The sequence below is a fragment of the Mauremys reevesii genome, linkage group 7, assembly GCF_016161935.1.
Source record: "Mauremys reevesii isolate NIE-2019 linkage group 7, ASM1616193v1, whole genome shotgun sequence".
NCBI lineage: Eukaryota > Metazoa > Chordata > Testudines > Geoemydidae > Mauremys > Mauremys reevesii.
The window spans coordinates 99,768,529-99,789,887 of record NC_052629.1 but is presented as its reverse complement, the minus strand read 5'-3'; the positions used below and the strand labels follow the sequence as shown (position 1 = coordinate 99,789,887).

The 21,359-nt window shown below is 42.6% G+C and overlaps 1 protein-coding gene across 16 annotated transcripts in view; it reads right to left on the bottom strand.

Moving 5' to 3' along the window:
* CACNA2D3 (calcium voltage-gated channel auxiliary subunit alpha2delta 3) overlaps positions 1-21,359 on the bottom strand; it is an 839,197-nt gene that overhangs the window by 182,725 nt on the left and 635,113 nt on the right. For 14 of the 16 annotated variants that reach the window (XR_005582636.1, XR_005582637.1, XM_039480709.1 and 11 more), the window contains one exon: positions 11,603-11,620. The exons of the other annotated variants lie outside the window; for them this stretch is intronic. Coding sequence is in view for 12 of the 14 variants with exons in the window: in XM_039480709.1 (XP_039336643.1) it covers positions 11,603-11,620 (18 nt within the window). In the remaining 2 variants the exon portion in view is untranslated. The remainder of the gene's footprint in view (positions 1-11,602; positions 11,621-21,359) is intronic. 16 annotated transcript variants of the gene reach the window in all.

Sequence of the window (21,359 nt, the reverse complement as noted above, 5' to 3'; positions counted from 1 at the left end):
TTGCAGCTGTTCCCAGAGGGTAGCTGGAACTTTCAAAAGGGCCTCAGACATTTGGTACTCAAATCCCATTGACCTTAACTGGGGATTGGATCCCTAACTACGGTAGGTCCTTTTGGAAATTCCAGCATACTTTTTTGTTTTAACGAATAGTGTCAAAATTTAGTTGACAAACTATCCACTGAATAATATTTGATCAACTCTAGCAGATAGTGAGGGCAGCTATGCAGCAGTTACAACAGAACTGTGTTCTAGGTAGAGCTGATAAGCTTTTCATAACTTTCTTCCATTAACAAAGAATTTATTCACTGGCTCCAGAAATGGATGTGAACTCTACCCCTATTTCTAACCTACTTGATTCTGGAGAGAAGAAAATAGACAGAAACTGATGTATACAAAAGCTGTAAATTCAAGAGTTATTTTTAAGGCACTGTCAGAGACTTTAGGTAATACTGGACTCAATTCATTATTAGCCAAGTGGACAATAATTACTGGATCATTTTGATTTAGGAGATCCCTAAGTAGACATTGCTTTCCTGATGTGACAGGTCAAATGGAAGGATACTACTAACAATTTATAGAAAAATAAGGAAAGGAACACATTCTCTGCTCTGGCCCTCCTTGAGGTATCATAGGGATCAAATGATTTCCTTGAAAAAGGGCAAGACATATTTACATAATCTGATCCCTGTATCCTGCCATGTGTAGCTCGTTGACAGATTCTTGCACCCATTTGGAGTATGACTTAAGCAGAGCTCCACACAGGTGCAGTAGGCCATCTGCATCTTACATGGTCCAGGATCAGTCTCCGCTTATACGAAATATGGCTCTAAAAATGACTTCTGCCCTTTAAAATTCCTCTTTCTCTGTAGGATATTTCCTCACCTGCAGCCTGAAGTCCACAGAATAACAAGGAGTTTCTGAATTAAAAAAAAAAACTCCTTTCCTGAAGAACATGAGGAATTTCAAAGGGAAAAAACAGCAAATGGATGCAGAGAGAAAGGTTCCTAGTAAAGTACCAAGAAGTAAGGTAATGTTTTTTAAAGACTATGAATATTTAAGATCCTATTCTTTATGCTAAAAACCACAATAGTGTAACTAAACAACACCCTCACTGCTGAAATAACCAGTAGTTTCTCCACTAGTATTATAAAATATGATTAAAAAACAGCAAACTTCAACATTTTATTTGTAAACACACAGAGCTGACTCCATAGGGCAGCCCAACATGTTGGCATCAGTCAAGTGCAAGTGTTTGAAAGAAAACACTGATTTTTATTATGCTAAGAGCGGCATTAAGAAGTTTTATTTGAGAAGCTGCTTTATATGCCGGAACATGGGACTGTTTTGTTCAGTAACCATGGAATGTTGGACAGTATTTCTGGGAATGATCCAAAGTTTGTAGTCTCCTTTTGATCCACTACTATGAGCTTCAGGCAGTACTAAAAGAAATCAAACAGCTCTGTGGCATATTTATTTTGATTACGTATTGCAACATCTGCACCCTAACTGGTGTCTCCGGTAATAATTTAGAAAACTCCCTATGGATTTATGCAAGCCCACTTACTTAACAGAGAAATTAACGGACAGAAAGATGAAGGTATTCCGAATATTCCATAGAATTTTGTTTTAAAGGAAGAGAGACGAGTGGGAACAGATTTGGCCCCTTCCCTGTTCTCAGAGCACAGGTCCTAAGATAGTCTCCAAATCAAACCCTTTCCTGCGGGTTCAATTTTATAGGCAAATGAAAAATAACAAACATTCAGCCTATGCTTCCTCCCTGTGCTAACTGTCCCGAAGACCTCAAGAACCTTCTCTGTCCTACTAGGCAGGGTTAAAAGCACATACCCTATCAGAGTTGGCCTGGCTGCTCCCTCACATGAAGACATGAGTCAAGGGATATGTCTGAGTCCCCATAGACAACTGACCTGAATGGGTTTGGCCCTCAATAGCTGCGGTCGGGTTCTGACTAAGCTCTCCCATATTAATATACAGCAATTCACTAGGCTGGATACCATCCTCCCTTCTAGCAGCACATCCACAGTACAGCTGCTGGGTGTTTGGGAGCTCCTAACCTCTGGCACACTACATCTCTCTCAATAGTTGGAATGTACGCAGGAACAAGGGTTTTTCCCCTGCATTCCAGTTTTCTATGTGAACAGCACAATAAGAGGACTTGCCCTATATTTGTGAGTGAGCATCTTTTTTGACCCATGTGGTAGGGCTGGAATCTGAGCTGCTGTTCTGCCAGCTATTCCGGGACTTCTTCAGTTTTCCTGTTTTGGTATTACATGTGAATGGGCTGAGTTCCTACTCCAACCTCAACAGAGCACACAGGCCCAGGGTTAGTAACAAAATTCTTCCTGGGGTTTGACTTTATTAGTAACTCAAAAGCAACAACAAATCTCAGTTTCAGTTTCTTCCTCAAGCCTGGTTTCCATCCAGGATCTCCCTTTACTCCATTATTTCTCTCCTCCCAGCAGGCCATTCCCATCTCACTTAAATCACAGGGAAAATGAACAAGTCACAGCTGCCACAATGAGTCAGCCACATTTCTGCAACTTTAAGGAGTGTTCTAACATTTGCTAAAAGAGCAGGTCAAGAGAAGAATCCCACTCCTCTGTTACACTGGCCAATTAGCTTAGAAATTGTAAGGTATTCTGGTGTGTGGTCATTTGATAATACTTGAGAAGATAAAAGGATCACCCTTCATTTAAATCCTGTGTAGGAAGAGTTGTTTGGGATTTTGATTCAGTAAGACATTAAATAAAGGGGAAATGTGCATATATCTACACAAAGATGGTCCACATATCATGGAAATACTTGATTGGGAGAACAGATCTAGATTCTGCTTTAAGTAGTGATGGGCAAACCGCAAAGACTAGGAGGACCTCTTCTGTCCACACATTCAGATGCTTATCTTAAACTCTCTCATGTCTGGCTCTGGAAATTTCACAAGACATCCAATATTTCTTGGTTTTGGCTGGGGGAGGTATATTGTACCATACTCCTAGCTTAACTCATGATGTTTCAGTTTCTGACTGAAACTAAGAATTACAGGGGTATAGTAAGAAAATATATACTTCAGGGCTTGCATTCAGTTCATTTAAAGTTCTGGGTGAAGTTTAGCACTGGTTGTTATTTATTTTACACTGGTTTTCTATACCTAATCCTAAAGCACATGGTTTTGCAATAGACCAACTATCTCAGGCATATTTTGGTCCCATAATTTGGATGATGGTTAGAAAGCAGAATAATTAAAAAAGGCCACTGCAGAAAAATGTATCTTTGTTTTTTATGTGGATCCTGGGGGGGGGGGGTTAGTTATTTTATCATTTCTACATAAAAATAATCTCCTTGAAGGTTATGGGTGAAGCAGAACCAGTGATAGCTGGCTTCTCCTAGAAGGCTATTCTAATCTAGATATTTATGGTGGCATTTTGGAGGGAAAGCTGTACAAGGGCCTTGAAGCTGTGGCCCTAATTAAGTAGTGTATCCTAATATACTGAGCAAAGAATAATACAAGCCCCAAAAATTAAAAAGGGGAGGGATGAAAAATGCATTCCTTGGCTTAGAAGTCACTGAATGCTTAAAACCAAGACACACAGTTTAGAGAGGAGAATTTCACTGGCTTATTCTCTCAGGTAAATCGCTGGACCTGTTCTATGTAACTATAGCAAAAGTATTATGACTTGGAAATAATACCGTTAGATATACTGGATTTATAGTTTTAAGTGACACATTATTTTTCTCCTTTGCCTCTGTGATGTTTTGAGGTCCACCAAGACCAGGAAGAAGTTCCGTCACTGCCTGTCCTGTAACTTCAGAGTGTGCTGTGGAGCTATGGTTCAAATCCCTGATATCAATAGCCTGCCCACAAGCATAAGGCCTCACCCTCTCACCAGCCTAGTTATGCTTTCTAGGGTGAAACCAACAGCCCTAAGGGCATGGCTACACTTGCAAATGTAGAGCGCTTTGAGTTAAACCAGCCTTCCTAGAGTGCAGTAGGGAAAGCGCTGCAGGCTGTCCACACTGACAGCTGCAAGGGCACTGGTGTGGCCACATTTGCAGCACTTGCAGTGGCCAGAGAGAGTGATGCATTGTGGTCAGGGCCGGCTCTACAGTTTTCGCCGCCACAAGCAGCGCACCAAATTGCCGCCATGGGCGGCGGGGGCAGTCCGTGTGCCCTTAGGGCGGCAGGCGCGTTTCCGCGGTGGCGGCAATTCAGCGGCAGCTTCTATGTTTAGCTGAAGCCACCGCGGACAGCTGCTGGGGCAAAACAACAGGGACTGCCATCCCTTGAAGACTGCCACCCCAAGCACCAGCTTGGAATGCTAGTGCCTGGAGCCAGCCCTGATTGTGGTAGCTATCACAGCATGCAAGTGGCTGCAACATGCTTTTCAAATGAGGGTGGGGTGGGGTGGAGTGTGACAGGGAGTGTGTTGTGTGTATGTGGGGCGAGAGAGAGAGGGTTTTTGGGGGGCTGAGAGCATGACAGCATGCTGTCTTGTAAGTTCAGACAGCAGCAGGACCTCCCCCCCAGCCTCTCTCTCTCTCACACAGCATTCCACAGTAATGGTTTCCTTTGATATCCGCATTCCTGCAGTGACAATGACAAAACAATGACAGAAGTGGCCACTTGACTTAAAGGGATTATGGGATGTTTCCATAGGCCGATCAGAGCGTCGTTCACGGTGACGCCCGGGCATTTCACCCGAGGTACACCAAGTGTTATGCTTCTCACCAAGGTGGATTATCAGAAGTGCTCTAGCCACGGAGTCAGAGCGCTCTAAGTGCCTTGCCAGTGTGGACAGGTCATGAGTTAAGGTGCTCTAATGCGCTCTAACTCGCAAGTGTAGTCAAGCCCCAAGTGAGCTGATAACTGGAGGGTTGGTTTCACACCTTTGGGAGTGACAAACCAGAAAGGAATGGTCTGAGTGTCTGGTAATTAAGAACTTGGAAGGGCTATTGGTGTCACCCTGCGAAGTGTAAATAGGCTGGTGAGAACCAAGGTGAGGCCTTATGCTTGTGGGGAGGCTAATGTCAGAATTGAACCATAGCTACGCAGCACAAAGGCCCCCCTAAGTTATAGAGCAGTTGATGGTGGAAACCTTTACTGGTCTGGATGGACTCCAAAATGTCACAGCTTCCCTAGTCCCATTTCCATCAGGAGTCTCCAATACAGTAGCAGGAGTTCAGGAATGATCCCTGCACCTGAAGCAGTGCACTTTCCTTATGTATGTATAGCCAAGGAGGGATGCACTGTCTTGCCCCAAAATCTGACCTAAAACTACCACTGTTTGTAGTTGTTGCTGATAACACATTAATGAGAATATGGTATGTGTAACAGTTATAATAAATCTGCCCATTAGAAATGGAGGGGAGGGCGTATGCCTGTCTTTTGGAATGTGAGAACAATTAAGTTAAGGACAATAACAATTAAGTTAAGATTTTTTTCATATGTTCCTTTGATTTTCAAAAGGAATACACAGTACTGTTTCATTTTAACTGCTATTCTGAAGGGGTATTTTTCTATTTCACAAGACATGTACATTTCCTAATTATTATTAATGATTAAAAGAATATGAAGTAAACAATATACAAATAATTTAAATGAAAAGGAACTTTGAAGGGGTAATCCTGTTGTTTTTTTAAAAAAACAAAGTATAACTAGACCTCAGAAGGGGGCGGGGAGAAATCAGATCTTAAAGCTGTATTGTTCGTTGTTTATTATTTTTCAAAATTTATAGCTTGTTTTTGAGGAAACCATAAGTTACATCAGTATTTTCAGAATATTCTCCAGCCACTTTTCTCAAAAGTTTTAAATTCTGAGGGACTTTTTACTTGCACTCATGTACATGAGTTATTAGACTTGTAATAACAAAATATCTGTTCTCTGTTAAAATGACTTACAGAATACATCCATAAAGCCCAAAGCAAAAGATAATATAGTTCAGACATTAACTGATACTATGCTGTTCCTATCCAGGTTTCATTTTCCACTTTATAGAGCTTTTTATAACAGAGCAAAAATAACTATTTCTTGCAACAATTATCATCATTAAAGAGATGCTTAAGATCATTATCAGGTAACTTGCCTCTTGTTATTATAAAAGACCACTTCTAGGAGCACAGAACTAATGGGTTTGAGAAGAATACCTACTTACAATTGAAGTGCAAGACGTCTATTGTAGTATTTTTGTACCAGTTGGCATAGACTTCAAATGGAGAGCCTTACACTGAAGATGAACAATATGCATGCATTGATATGTATCCCATACAAGGAAAAACTTGGTTAAATTAACAGTTGTGCGAATGGCTGCTCAAGTGTATTCCTTTTCCACACAGCAACTAAAAATTCAGGAAATCAAGATTCATCTTCACACCAACGTGGACCCACATGGATTACCACCAAACCACACTCAAACTCATGTGCTCTATAATAACATTCTTTTCAATCCCAACATATAAGAAACCTCATCTCCATTCAATTCCTCACAATCCCAATGAAACACACAACTTGAACTCTGACTTCAACAAGGTTAAATGAAATTATCTACAAGCACATGTATACCAAAAGTCTATAGTATCTTATTTCTAGAAGTTGGAGTTAAGACTGTGAAACTGGGTATGAATGCAATACATATCAAAGATAAAACAGGAATGGAAGGCTGGGGATAGCATAGTGGGAAGCAGGCTTCTGCAGGGGACATGGGCTATATGGGGTATGGGAGTGAGTGGGGAAGTGTGGGGAGCAGCATATGGGAATTTGACCTGTATATGTGGGAAGATGGGGAGTTTGAGTTAGGGGATCCTAGAGAGGAAGAAAGAGAAGCTCTGCTCTGATGTATCCCCTATGGCTGAGCAGCCATGTGAGGGAAGCATGGGAACATGACTAGGGGTATCATGGAGGTGTGCTGGAGGGCCTTGAGTGAGGTGGAACTGGGATGGCATAGGAACTCAGTAAACTCTCTCACCACTATCCATGCTGGAAGGGCTCCCCAAAGTGTTACTGCCTCAGTTCCCAGCCAGACCTGGCAGCAACCCCATAGGAGACATTTAAAGGCTGATGCCTTGGTGCAGAAGCGCTCAGCTTCCCTCCACCCCTAGCTCCAGAACTGTCCTACTTTCACCTAACCCTTCCCGCCATGTGCAGCTCCGTATCTCCCCCACTTCCATATCCTCTTATGGCTCAGCCTGCCTCCCTGATTATCTTGCTTGTACATGCTGTACAGAAACACTGATACAGGCTGGAAGCATCAGAGAACAGAGGTAGCTAGTGAAACGTGACGGTGCCACTGGCTTTTTTGTTGTATTATATAGACTATTATGGAAAAGGGTAATAGCTCTTTTGTGTTTACATTTAAATTGTGACCCGGGATGTTAGGGAAATCTGTGTGTGTGAAGTCTGGAGAGATCGTAGTTCTTTAGTAACAGGAGCTATGGAGAGAATGTCAAAAATGGCTAATTTTTAATTCTTATTACAGTCAAAGTTACTAAATCACTGACCACAAAAATATTATTGAAAATTAATCACCCCCTGAAGAATGTGTGGTAAAGTTGAAGACTAAATTCAACAATTTATTCTTGTTTTAAGTTCAAATCTCAATGTAGACTTACTACAGAGCCACTATGGTGCTCCTATATATATATATATCTGAGATTATAAAGGTGAAAACAATTAGCCCCCATGCAGAATAAGAAAAAGGGAAAACCAAATTAACAATAAACCAGGGTCAAATGTAAATATTTACTGAATGATTCTTTTGTATTTAATTTGATTCAATTTCACTTTTATAATTTTAATAAAAATGCTAAAATTGTTAGTCATTCATTTCAGTGAAAATAGCACCATTGCAAATTTTCAATTTTCTATTCCCAGTGACAGCTTCAACACTTCAAAGTATAAAAAGGTAAATGAGGCGAGGAATGATAAATGATGCTCCAAAATTGCTGAAACATGATAGCACCAAGATAAAAGAGGGCAAAACTCTACTTACACAAGTTAAAGGATAACACAAAAAGAAAAAAGAAAGCTGTCAGGAACTTTGGGAAACAAACATCAGCAGACATTTAAAAAAAACATTTGAAGGAGAGACAATTCTTTTTATGTGAAAATAGATTAAAAAACTCTAGATGATTTTAAAAAAACCTTTACGTGTTCTTATAACTATCTACCTCCATTTTTGTGTCTAATTCATACACTTCTGCCTCTTCATACAAGTTAAGTAGAACAAAATATCACAGCAAGAGTAGGACAACAGATCTCGAACCCTGCTGTTTCTGTTCAAGAAAGCAAGTAAAGCTATTTCTAACAGGAAACAAAACACCCTGTTGGGCTATTAAAGAGGAATAGCTTTTGCTAGGCTATGAAGCCCAAGTGAATCAATTGCTGTTCAAAACTGGTTGGAAGCTGTGGTTCATTTTAACTATGGATTTGAGAAAAATGTCATTTCCCCTCCATACAAACATTTGGCCCAAGAATTTTTTGAAATCCATAACTGAAAACATTTGAATTTTGTCAAAATGATTACATTATAGATTTATTTTAAACTATTGTTATTTGCATTCTTTGAAGTGTTCTCTGATGGATGATTCTAGCCACACCTCTTTCTCCTTTTTCGTTGGCCAATATTAAAAACAGAACCTTTATTACCTACAACAGTTAAGTTTATTACTGTATTTATGGTATTTTCCATTCCCATTTTAGGGAAAACCACAAAAATCTTAGTAAAGACAAATACCACGGTACAGTAAATAGCTGATTTAAACTGCACCCACTTCATGTCACCTCCAGTCCAGTTTTGAATTCACAATAATTAGTTCCACAGTGCATAGCACAGTAATTTACACACTAGGTTTTGATTTGTATTTCATTCCCACAGACAAACTAAAATATAACAAGCTTCAAAGTGGGTAGTTAATGGCTATAGAACAATGACTAAACACTTACTGTCTCCAAAAGTTGTTACACGCAAAAAGACCCAAAAGATTTTATAAAGTTGACAAGAGACTTACAACGAGTGTAAAATGCTAAAGGTAAACTTTGATGGCACATTTTTGTTTTAGATCATCAAAAGATTAAAGTGAGCATGTTTAGAGAGAGGTGACTGTTTGCAATGTTTATAGAGAAAACATTTGCAGAGTATACACAGATTCCAACAAAAACCATGTACAAGTTCAGTCATCATATGGGAGAACACGTGCACTAGGGACTAAGTCATTCATAAAGATGTGCAGCAGTCCTGTACTGCTCCCCTTCACTCTGCAAACAGCAAGGGCTCTCCTGATATGGAACGTGCTCACCATGACTTGATTTGCTAAAAAAAAATTCTGGATATTAAACATTTTCTTGTGTTGCATGTAATGGGAAAAAAGCACCCGAATTAGTTACCCACAAAGCCTTATTTACATCTGAAATTTCACATCATGACTTACTTTAGCCAACAAACAGCTTTGCATTGCTTGATACAGAGCTGCAGCAAGCTGCTGGTCAGAGTCATAAAAACTAATCTTGCAGCTTTAGGCTGACCATAAATCCAGATTGCACCCCTCAGCTGACTCATTAGGCTTCCATTTGCAGCATGGTAAATTAGAATGAGGGTACCAGAGGAATTCTGATATGATACCAGACATCTGCTGAGGTTCAGCCAGTGGAAGAACCGGCAGGAGATAGGCTTGGGAGGAGCAGCATGAAAGACACACTTTGAGTCAAAAAAGTAACTTTTATGTACAGAGTGCTGCAAGAGAGCAGCTGAGAGATTGGAGTCAGGTGAATTTGGGAACTGGGGAAAGAAGCATGATAGTGAGGGCAAGACTGGTATGATATTACCACACAAATCAGAAATATAAAGCCTCATTGTGAGCATATTAGAGAACTGGCAAGGACTGCCACAAGTTATACAGCCAGTACAGAATGAGGAACAAGTATATCTCACAGTAAAGCCTATAATCTTTCTAAAGTTAACCAAGCTATATTTTAAAAATACCATATTCTTACCTGGTAGGTGAAATATCAAAAGCCCTCATGGATTATTTGTACCTGTCCTCTTCCCCCTCCCCCTTTCCCTGAATGTAGGGCACAGTCTAGCAAAAAATGCATATGGCTTTAATTCTGCTATAATCTGTTTTACAGGTAACACACTGAAAAATGGCTTTTGAGGTCTTGTATGTAAGCTGGGTGTAGTTTTTACTGACCTGGAACAATAGTAATTTCTGGTGGAACATTTTTTGATTCTTCAACATTGCAGCACATCAGGACACATGACCCGAAATCACATGACACAATCTGCCAAACATTTTTAAAAGCTCGAAGGGGATATGTATTTATGAAGCAGCCTCTTGTAACCCCTCTTTCTTCTGTGTTCAGATTGTTAGAGAAACATTTCACAGACACTCTTAGACAAATGGGTGGAAACAAAAAGGCTGTACTGTAGCTGAAGTTAGACAGTCTGATTCCTACCACTTATCCAGGAAGCTAAAAACAAAGTATTCTTTAAACCACCTATTTTTCACCTTGTGTCACACTTGGTGCCCACTGTGTATTCTGCCATCACTGTCAGAGAATAAAAACACACTGCGAATGTAACCCATTGTCACATGACAGCATGTTATCTGGGGGGCTGGAAATGTGATTTTTTGAAATCCCCGAATAAGGATCTCTCAAATTTATATGCTATCATACAGAAATAAATTCAAACACATTAAGCAATCTTTTACAGATTTGCAGGCTTCTGGGTGTCCATTCGTTCTGAACAGACTTTTCATTAAAAAGAGCATTTGTTCTGTATCTCTCATTTAGAACTGAATTCACTTCTTCATCCAAGATTATTAGTTATAATAATAATACTTAGTACTTATGTATAACTTTTCATACTGAAAGTGTGTTATGAACTTCAATTCAAGGTAAGTCTGTTAAACTCTTTGATCTTATAATATTGCACCTAAACCAAAAAATAATATCCTAAATTTGGTGATTATTGTATTTTCTTGAAGTTTTGATTATATTTGTGAACTATACAAGAATGATGCAACAGGCATCAAGCGATATGTTTTTGTCACAATCATCGTGATATCTTGACATGCAATGGTGACTCTGGTATCATACCATATCAGTGCGGAAGCTGTACAAGAACAAGAGCACGCTGTATGAAATCTACTTGGACAAATTATGTTAGATGTATCAAGAGGCTTTTTGATAGACAATACAATGGGGACCAGTGAAAGGCCATGGGTTTCATTGCCCTTCCAGCAGAGAAGGCAAGGGCCCATGGATGGTTCACTTGGGCTAATCATGTCAATTTGATGTTTGCCTATTATTTTCCAATCGCTGACAAAATGGCTCCCCTGTTGTGCTCAAGTAGCAGATCCATTTTGTTCAATTAGCTGTTACATTGTGTTTGAATTGCAACTCTCAGCAGGTGGTTGAGCTGCTCACAATGCACGGCTTTGATGTCAGCTGTGTTACTTGCTGCTCCATTTCAGTGGAGCATTGACATGGTGAACCATTTCACTGATTGCCACTGTACCATATTCACAACACCATGGAAACATGAAGCGCTGGTGATTTCTTTGAATGATTAAGATTTGATTGAAAGTAGTTTACCTTTTGAGCCTGAGGGAGCTGGAAAACAACAAAACAGAACAAGCAATCATTATATGTTGAATTAGTTTGAAATGTGACAGCTAGTTTATTAATAAAATCAGAAAAGTAATAAAAAGAAAACAAAGAACGGAAAGCAACTATAGAAAGTAAATTTACAATGCCAATTAATTCCACTTTCTGTATAAACATGGGGCTACATTAACATAAGGTTTATTATGATTTGACAGCTTCTCTGTTAGGTATCACAAGCACCATGCAACTTGTTAAAATACCACAGTGCTAGGACAAGGGCCGTTTTCCCAATAGATATGGTATCACACTTGAATTGTGAAGTTCCATCTTCCTGTACACAAATATAATTCATCATGAGGAAAGTTGAAGTTTTAAGTTCAATCTTTCTGGTTTTATAAAGGACTGAACCTGCTCTTTATTGTTCACTTAGTATGATGAATACAAAATAAGATGGGCTCATCGCACTTAAACTGAGAATTTCAATATCCATGATATATGTAAAGAGAAAAAACAGATAAGTAATATGAAATTACTGTAAAATTATAAACATATCATGTGCTTATAAAAATGTGTGTGTGTATGGATCTATACATGACTATATAGTATGTCTATATATGTATGCATGTATAGAGACACAAATATACTGTGTGCATTTGTGTGTGTGTGTATCTATATCACAAAGCTGTTTCCTTGTAAATGAGGCCATGTTCAAAATGAAACGTAAAGGGTTCTAGTTAAGGTAGAAATTCTCTTTGTGGATATTTAATGATTTCATTGTGGAAGTTGTGTATAAACTGAGTACCATTAGTAATACCCTCATCCCAACAGAAAAAAATATCGCCATTTTACCTGAAGACAAGGTCTGCGTTGATTACCATTTATCCCTAAATATGTCCATCATATATGTGGTGAGCAATAATTCATGTATACGGTATGAGGAGCAGTCTGTAAACTCCATTACATATCATGTACCTTGTTCATTAAAGATCAGCCACTGGATTTTGTTGTAGCTCCGGAAAATAAACCACCCTGCTGGTGGTGCACAGGAGTCAGGAACGTAGATTATAAAGAAGTACAAAACATTACACTAACTTCCTTTTCAATCCTTTCCTTTTATCTTTTTCAAACTCTAAACAGAAATTCTCATCATTGATAGTTGTCAGTTTGTTCCCCACTTTGAACTTTAGCGTCCAAAAGATGGGGACCTGCATGGATCCTTCTAAGCTTAAATCCTAGCTTAGATCTAGTAACACTGCCACCAGCCAAAAATATAGTGTTTTGGCACACTCTCTGTTCCCCCAAACCTTTCCTGGGGGAAACCCAGATCCAAACTCCTGGGATCTTAACACAAAGGGAAATAAACCATTCCCCCTCCCAGACTTTCCCTCCCTTGGTCGTCAGGGAAAACTTCTTTGATTCAAACTCCTTGAATCTAAAACAAAGAGGGATTCACCTTCCCCCCTCCTCTCTTCCCCCCACCTATCCCTGGTGAGTCAGCCTAATCCCCTAGGGTCTCAAACAAGGGAAGAAATGAAAAGCTTTTAATTAAAGAAAAAAAGAAAAGGTAAAATTTAGCTCTGTAAAATCCGGATGGAAGTTTACAGGGTACAGCTTATAAAAACTAGAGGGACTCTAGCATAAGTACAAGTACAGCAAAGAGGTAAAATATTGTTCCAGCAAACACACATTTGCAAATACAGAAATTAATCAAAAGACTAATCCGCCTTTCTAATACTCACTATACTGAATAGAAGAGAATACTTCAGGAAGCTTGGAGAGCCTGGATATACGTCTGGCCCCTCTTAGATCCAAAGAGAGAACCCCCAAAACAAAGAACCCAAACAAAGGCTTCCCTCCACCGAGGTTTGAAAGTATCTTGTCCCCTGATTGGTCCTCTGGTCAGGTGTTTGCCAGGTTCACTGACCTTGTTAACCCTTACAGGTAAAAGAGACCTTAACCCTTAACTATCTGTTTATGACAATAGTAAATCCAACCCTGTGCTGAATCCACCTTCTTAGAAACATTTCTACTTCCAGTAGGAATTGCTGCTTTTATAGATATCAGATGAGCACAGAAACATGCAGGTGAACAAAGACCAAAGCACAAAAGGACTTCAGAATCTATACTGAGTTAATAGACCCCTACCAGTGCTCCAGAATTATAACAGATGACAAAAGAGCTCCCATCTGGAATTTTGCCTGGTGCTCGTTCCTCACCTGTATCCTCTGCCTCCAGCGCACATGCTGGCATTAAAGAGAACTGTCACGTGACTCCTACTCCACACCTTGTATTATAAAGGCAACCACCAGATCTCTATTTTTATAAATTAATTCAAAACACAAAACACCACCAACCTAAGAAAAGAGTAATAGATACAGGTATGAAATTTTTAACACAATGCAAAAGATGATCAAATTAGAGGATGTATGTGTACTTCTTTAAGAAAATGTTTGTATTTGAGTAATGGCTTATATAGAATGCTATGCACAACTTGCTATAGGTATTACAGATGTTTGATTAATTGTAAAATAAATTCCCATAATTAAGTCCTGCTTAAACAGCCAGAATGCAAGTTAGAACTGCCTTGGGCCTTTCTGAACAGGCATCTACTTATTATTCTCTCATTTGATTAACCATTTGACTCATGGGTGGAAATGCTTCTTTTTTCACAAAGTGTCTCTTTTTACAGACAAAAGGAGGATGTTGAAACATGAACATCTAAATTTCTGTTTCTGGTGCTGCCTTTGCTTTGCAACTGCTCTTTCTATGCTATTCTTTCTTGGTAACTAACATACTAATAAAGAGCATCATTTCTACCAGTGGCTCAGACTAATCAAACTACAATGAAAGATGCACTAAACAGAGAGTTGTACCCCTAAAACACAAACCTTCAGAGCTCTAAGGTTTGTCTGAATCATTGGACATTGCCATCTTAGATATTTTCATAATCATATGCCTTGTACATACTTCCCTCCAAAACAGTATTTGAAGGAATGACATCATATTACTGGAGAATGTTGACTAGTCACCAACAACATCATCATTTCAGATATCCTGACTTCTGGATTAGATGAAAACTAAATAAGAAAAATCAGCATTATGCCCACTAACTAACTAATGTTCAGCAGAGATGGGCTTAAGTAAAAACAAACAAACAAAAAACTTAGATCTGGATTCCAAGCACCTAGGAAGTTCAACTGTGTCAGATCCAGTTTGCTTCATTAAATGAAATAGATACAATTTAATCATTTTCTTTACAGTATTTAAAGAGGTTTTTGATTAACTGATTTCAGAACTGGAATTAACTCTTAAATGATCCTATCCTATCTACCATATATGGGTTTTGCCTGTTTGGTCAAGCCTTTTGTCATACGAGACATTTATTTAGAGAGTTACATTTACATGGAAAAGAGATGAGGAATTTTCTAGTAGCAATCACCATATAAAATTGTGGACTAGAGCTTGTAAACCATTACTCATACAAACAATCCTATTTACTTGACTGGGATTATTCTCATGAGTTAAGGTTTGCAGAGTCAGGCCCTATATATGTAATTCAGATGCTCAGGGTGGTTTATCAATTCCCTGTTACAGCCTTCCTGTAAATGGAGAAATATCTGTTTGCTTTGTTTATCCTTTGAAGGATTAGAAGTCAAAATTTGGATTAAGAATATATCAGAGTCATCAAATGAGGATTATTTTCCATTAGACTTTGCTAGACTTTGTTACTTTTCAGCCAGAGTCACTAAGTTCAGGACCAGGGCCTTTTCCTTGAAAAATCAGCCTTTGTGACATCCAGATAAATCTTCATTCTGATGCTGGTTTGAAGCTTGGCTGTTACAAGATACTCTGTGTGAACAATTCACATTATTCAGTTTAATAATTGTTACAAATTCCTTTCCAATACACTAAGGGTATGTCTACACTACAAGAGTAGTTCGATTTAACTTAGGTCGAATTTGTGGATTCGACCTTATGAATTCGAATTTGTGTATCCACACTAAGGACACTAATTCGACTTTGTGAGTCCACACTAACGGGGCAAGCGTCGACATTGGAAGCGGTGCATTCTGGGCAGCTATCCCACAGTTCCCGCAGTCCCCGCTTCCCATTGGAATGCTGGGTAGAGCCCCCAATGCCTGCTGGGGGAAAAATGTGTCGAGGGTGGTTTTGGGTAACTGTTGTCATTCAACCGTCACTCCCGCCCTCCGTCCCTGAAAGCGCCGGCGGGAAATCTGTTACCGCACTTTTCTGGTCAGTGACAGCGCGGACGCCACAGCACTGCGAGCATGGAGCCCGCTGCGATCATCGCTGCACTTATGGCTGTTGTCAACTCCTCGCACCTTATCGTCCACCACTTCCACAGTCAGCTGCTGAGAAATCGGGCGAGGAGGCTCCGGCAGCGCGGTGAGGACATGAAGTGTCAGAGTGGCACAGACCTCTCACAAAGCACGGGATCCCACGCCGCGGAGATCATGGTGGCAATGGGTTATGTTCATGCTCTGGAACGGCGATTCTGGGCCCGGGAAACAAGCACGGACTGGTGGGACCGCATAGTGCTGCAGGTCTGGGATGAATCACAGTGGCTGCGAAACTTCAGGATGCGTAAGGGCACTTTCCTTGAACTGTGTGACTTGCTGGCCCCTGCCCTGAAGCGCCAGGACACCTGGATGCGAGCAGCCCTGACTGTGCAGAAGCGAGTGGCCATAGACCTCTGGAAACTTGCCACGCCGGACAGCTACCAGTCAGTAGCGAACCACTTTGGCGTGGGCAAATCTACCGTGGGGGTTGCTGTGATGCAAGTAGCCCACGCAATCGTTGACCTACTGCTCTCAAAGGTAGTGACCCTGGGAAACATCCAGGTCGTCATAGATGGCTTCGCCGCGATGGGATTCCCAAACTGGGGTGGGGCTACAGATGGCACTCACATCCCTATCCTGGGACCGGCCCACCAGGCCAGCCAGTATATTAACTGAAAGGGCTACTTTTCAATGGTGCTGCAAGCACTGGTGGACCATAGGGGACGTTTTACCAACATCTACGTCGGATGGCCGGGCAAGCTTCATGACGCGCGTGTTTTCAGGAACTCTGGTCTGTTTAGATGCCTGCAGGAAGGTAGTTTCTTCCCGGACCACAAAATAAGTGTTGGGGATGTGGAGATGCCTACAGTGATCCTCGGGGACCCAGCCTACCCGCTAATGCCCTGGCTCATGAAGCCCTATACAGGCGCCCTGGACAGTGACAAGGAGCTCTTCAACTACCGGCTGAGCAAGTGCAGAATGGTGGTGGAGTGTGCTTTCGGACATCTCAAGGGGAGATGGAGGAGCTTACTGACTTGCTCGGATCTCAGCGAAACCAATATCCCCATTGTTATTGCAGCTTGCTGTGTGCTCCACAATCTCTGTGAGAGCAAGGGGGAGACCTTTATGGCGGGATGGGAGGTTGAGGCAAATCGCCTGGCTGCTGATTACGCTCAGCCAGACACCCGTGCCATTAGAAGAGCCCAGCGGGAAGCGCTGTGCATCCGGGAGGCTTTGAAAGCTAGGTTCCTCAGAGAGCAGGGTAACCTATGACTGTCCAGTCTCTTTACAGAGAAGCTGAACCTGCCCCTGTTTCAGTTACTATTGACTTTTTTCAGCGGTTACATACCCCGTTCACCAGGTTTCCCCCCTTCCAACAGACGTTTAAAAATAAAGTTATTGGAACATTTTTAATTAACAAAGTTTTCTTTACTAACGAATTCGCGTTCAAGGGTTCAAACAGGGACGCAGACTGTGGTGGGTACGGTGTGCAGTGATGTACAGACCGCTTCTACACTCGAGGACTGACAGGCTCCTGCTCCTACAGCGGTCTCTGGGGGGAGGACAGTTACAGGAGGGTGTGCAGGAAGGGGTGGGTTTGCAGGAAGGGGTGAGGGGTGTGTGGGAAGGGTAAGTAGGTGTGGGGGGATGATGGCTCTGGCTGGGGCTCAGGGCATCGGAGAGGTTCATGGCTAGGGTGGAAGGGCATGGTAAGGGCAGCCTGCCTTGCCATTTGTGGATGCCAGGCGCTCGGACCCTGGGGCAACATACACCTCCCAGACTGACCTGGGGCAGCAGACACCTTGCAGAGTGACCCGGGTGCCTAGTGACTGCACTCTGTGTGTGACCTGCTGTTGATCCTGCCCCCATGTCTGTACCCTGTTAATGGTGGCTGTCCTATGCAATTAACAAACCCCTCCCCCCCCTTCACACAAAGTCTTCTGCAAAGAAACATGACGGAAACAGTAATGAACAGCAAACTATTTTTAATACTCAACTACACAGTTGGGGGATGAAACTGGGATTTGGGATCGGGTGAGCCAGGAAGGGAAGCAATTCTCATACTTTAGGGAATGAGAGCTGTTTGGTACATGAGCGCTCTGCTGGGGTGGAGTGACAGTTTTCACGGCCCCTAGCGCCCCTCCTTCTTGTGATTTTGGGTGAGGGGGGGACAGGACTTTGTGGCGGGGGAGGGCGGTTGCAGATACAGTTCAGGGGGGCTCTCTGCTCCTGCCTGTGGTCCTGCAGAACATCCACAAGGCGCCGGAGCGTGTCCGTTTGCTCCCTCATTAGTCCAAGCAGCGTTTGAGTCGCCTGCTGGTCTTCCTGCCGCCACCTGTCCTCCCGTTCGCTGTGTGAGTGCTGCTGCTGAGAGAGGGTCTCCCTCCACTGGCTCTGCTGGGCCACCTCGGCTCTGGAGCAGGCCATCAGTTCAGCGAACATCTCGTCCCGAGTCTTTTTCTTTCGCCGCCTAATCTGCGCCAGTCTCTGTGAGGGGGATGCCGGGGCAGTTCGGGAAAGAGCCACAGCTGTGTGATGGGAAAAAGGAAGTGATTTCCTTGCAAAGATACATGTTTGCGAACAGTGAACACAGTCTACTCAGTTTCTGTGAACAAGACCATACAGGGCACCTAATCTCATGTGCTCTCAGGACAAGTTTGAATTTTCGGCATTCGCTTTCATTGCCTGGGGTCTTGCACTGGAGATCGGACAAGCGGGGCAGGACAGCAGAATCCGTGTAGCAGCCAGGCCTGGTAAGCCGTAAACTTTAGGCTGCTTAACAGTTAATGGATAGCAGTGCCCTCCTGCTGCAGGCAATCTGGAAAGCATAAAGTCTGACCCTGTTCCAGCCCCTCGCGGCTGTCCCCGGGAAAGATCCCTGTCTGCTTTTCCTCTGCAGCCTCCAACACGTGGCTGTTAAACGATGGTCATTGTTATGCAAAGGAAAAGTCAAGCATTCACAATAGTAACATTAAAGTAATTCCCCTAATTAGATGCAGCAGTCGCCGAGCGAGATCACCCTGAGGCGGGTCACCAGGAGAAACAGAGAGCGCATGCTGCGTGAATCCCTGCACAGACCAGGGCCCTATGCTGCCATGCTGGTCGAGGCAATGCTCCCACTATACCTCAGGATGGCCTGGCGCGGAAGACTGTGCTTCCACGGAGCACCCAATAAGGCACCTCTCCCCAGGAACCTCCTGCGGAGGCTTTTCGAGTACCTCTACGAGAGCTTCATGGAACTCTCCCAAGAGGATTTCTGTTCGATCCCTATATGCATTGACCTTCTTTTCATATAGTTTTTATTCCTGTTTTTTAAAAAATAAATGTTTACATGTTTATAGCACTTACCGACTGATCCTTCCCCTGATTCAGAGTCCGGGTTAAAGGCCGGGGAGGGTTGGTAGGGGATCTCTGTGAGGGTGATGAAGAGATCCTGGCTGTCGGGGAAAGCAGTATTGTAAGCGCTGTCGCCTGCCTCGTCCTCCACAAACCCTTCCTCATCTTCCCCATCGGCGAACATCGCCGAGGAACTGCCTGTCGACACTATCCCAACCTCAGAGTCCGCGGTCACTGGTGGGGCAGTGGTGGCAGGCCCACCGAGAATGGCATGCAGTGCCTCGTAGAAGCGGCATGTCTGGGGCTGGGCTCCGGAGCGTCCGTTTGCCGCTTTGATTTTTTGGTAGCCTTGTCTCAGGTCCTTGATTTTCACGCAGCACTGCGTTGCATCCTGGCTGTATCCTCTGAGTGCCATGGCTTTGGAGACCTTCTCGTAGGTCTTTGCATTCCGTTTTTTGGAGCGCAGCTCCGAAAGCACAGACTCATCGCCCCACACAGCGATCAGATCCAAGACTTCCCGGTCAGTCCATGCTGGGGCCCTCTTTCTACTCTGAGATTGCATGGACTCCTCTGCTGGAGAGCTCTGCATCGCTACCAGTGCTGCTGAGCTCGCCACGATGTCCAACCAGGAACTGAGATTCAAACTGGCCAGACAGGAAAAGGAATTCAAATTTTCCCGGGGCTTTTCCTGTATGGCTGATCAGAACATCTGAGCTCGGACTGCTGTCCAGAGTGTCAACACAGTGGTGCACTGTGGGATAGCTCCCGGAGCTACTAAGTTCGATTTGCATCCACACCTAGCCTAATTTGACATAGCCATGTCGAATTTAGCGCTACTCCCCTCGTCGGGGTGGAGTACCGAATTCGAACTAAAGAGCCCTCTAGGTCGAACTAATTAGCATCCTGGTGTGGACGGTTGCACGGTTAAATCGAATTAACGCTGCTAAATTCGAATTAAAGTCCTAGTGTAGACCAGGCCTAAGTCTCTTTGCCTGACATTATTCTTTCTGGAAAGCCATAGGAAACAAATACTTTCCCTAACAGTAACCGGACTAGTCCACTGATCGGACCTATTATTGCAGACTCCAACAACTGCATGTCTCTGTGTAAAACCCATTGGGTACTTCTGATTCCTGTGGTTTGCTCACACACTGCCAAAAAAGCAGTGTTTCAGTAAACTACATGATCTTTTCCTGACTCTCAAATGCATATTGTAGCAGTTTCTATTCTACTTGCATCTACCGTAAATTGTTTTCTCCCAGACCCTATTTTAAAAGCAGCCTCTATTTCTATTTGTTTTCAGTGTCAGGATTTTTTCATGCGACACTCAAGAATAATTTTTAAGGACTTATTAATATTGTTCTCTCACTACATTCAACATATAAAAATAATCGCAATACAGCTTCAAAACTTGCCATGCCTTATACCTTTCAGGCAAATTAATACATTAACAAAAGACACCTCTTAGAAGCCCCTCTGCCCCGCCCCCACCAACTCCATTGGGTTGGGATTCTGAAGGGCAGAAAAGGAGGAGTAGGCAGCATCTTCATTCTGCAGCATGCTTTCTTCTGGACCCTGCAGATTTTTTGTGCAAGTGTTAATGATGCTCTTTGGAGAATGTACTTGGAGTCCAAATCTGTGGAAGCCAGCGAAGGCTGATCCCAACTCCCCGCAACTTCTGTAAGGAAGACTAGCCTCTCTGTGTATGTTTACACTGCAATTAAACACCTGCAGCTGGCCCATGTCAGCTGACACAGGCGCACAGGGTTCGGGCTACAGGGCTTTCTAATTATGGTGCAGACATTCAGGCTCGTGGTGGAGGCGAGGCTCTAGGACCCTCCCTTCTTCCAGGGTCTCAAAGCCCAGGATCCAGCCCGAGCCTGAAAGTCTAGACTGCAATTAAATAGCCCCGTGAGCCCGAGTCAGCTGACATGGCCCAGCTGCAGGTGTTCAATTGCAGCACAGACATACCCTCAGTGCTAAATGAAAAGCCTTCCTGTGTCTTGCTTGGCAGTGTAGCTGCCTCACAAGTCATGTTGCCATTGGCTGCCTGTGAAGAAGACTCAATAGAGGTAATAGTGATTGGAACAAACTGGGAAAGGTTCACC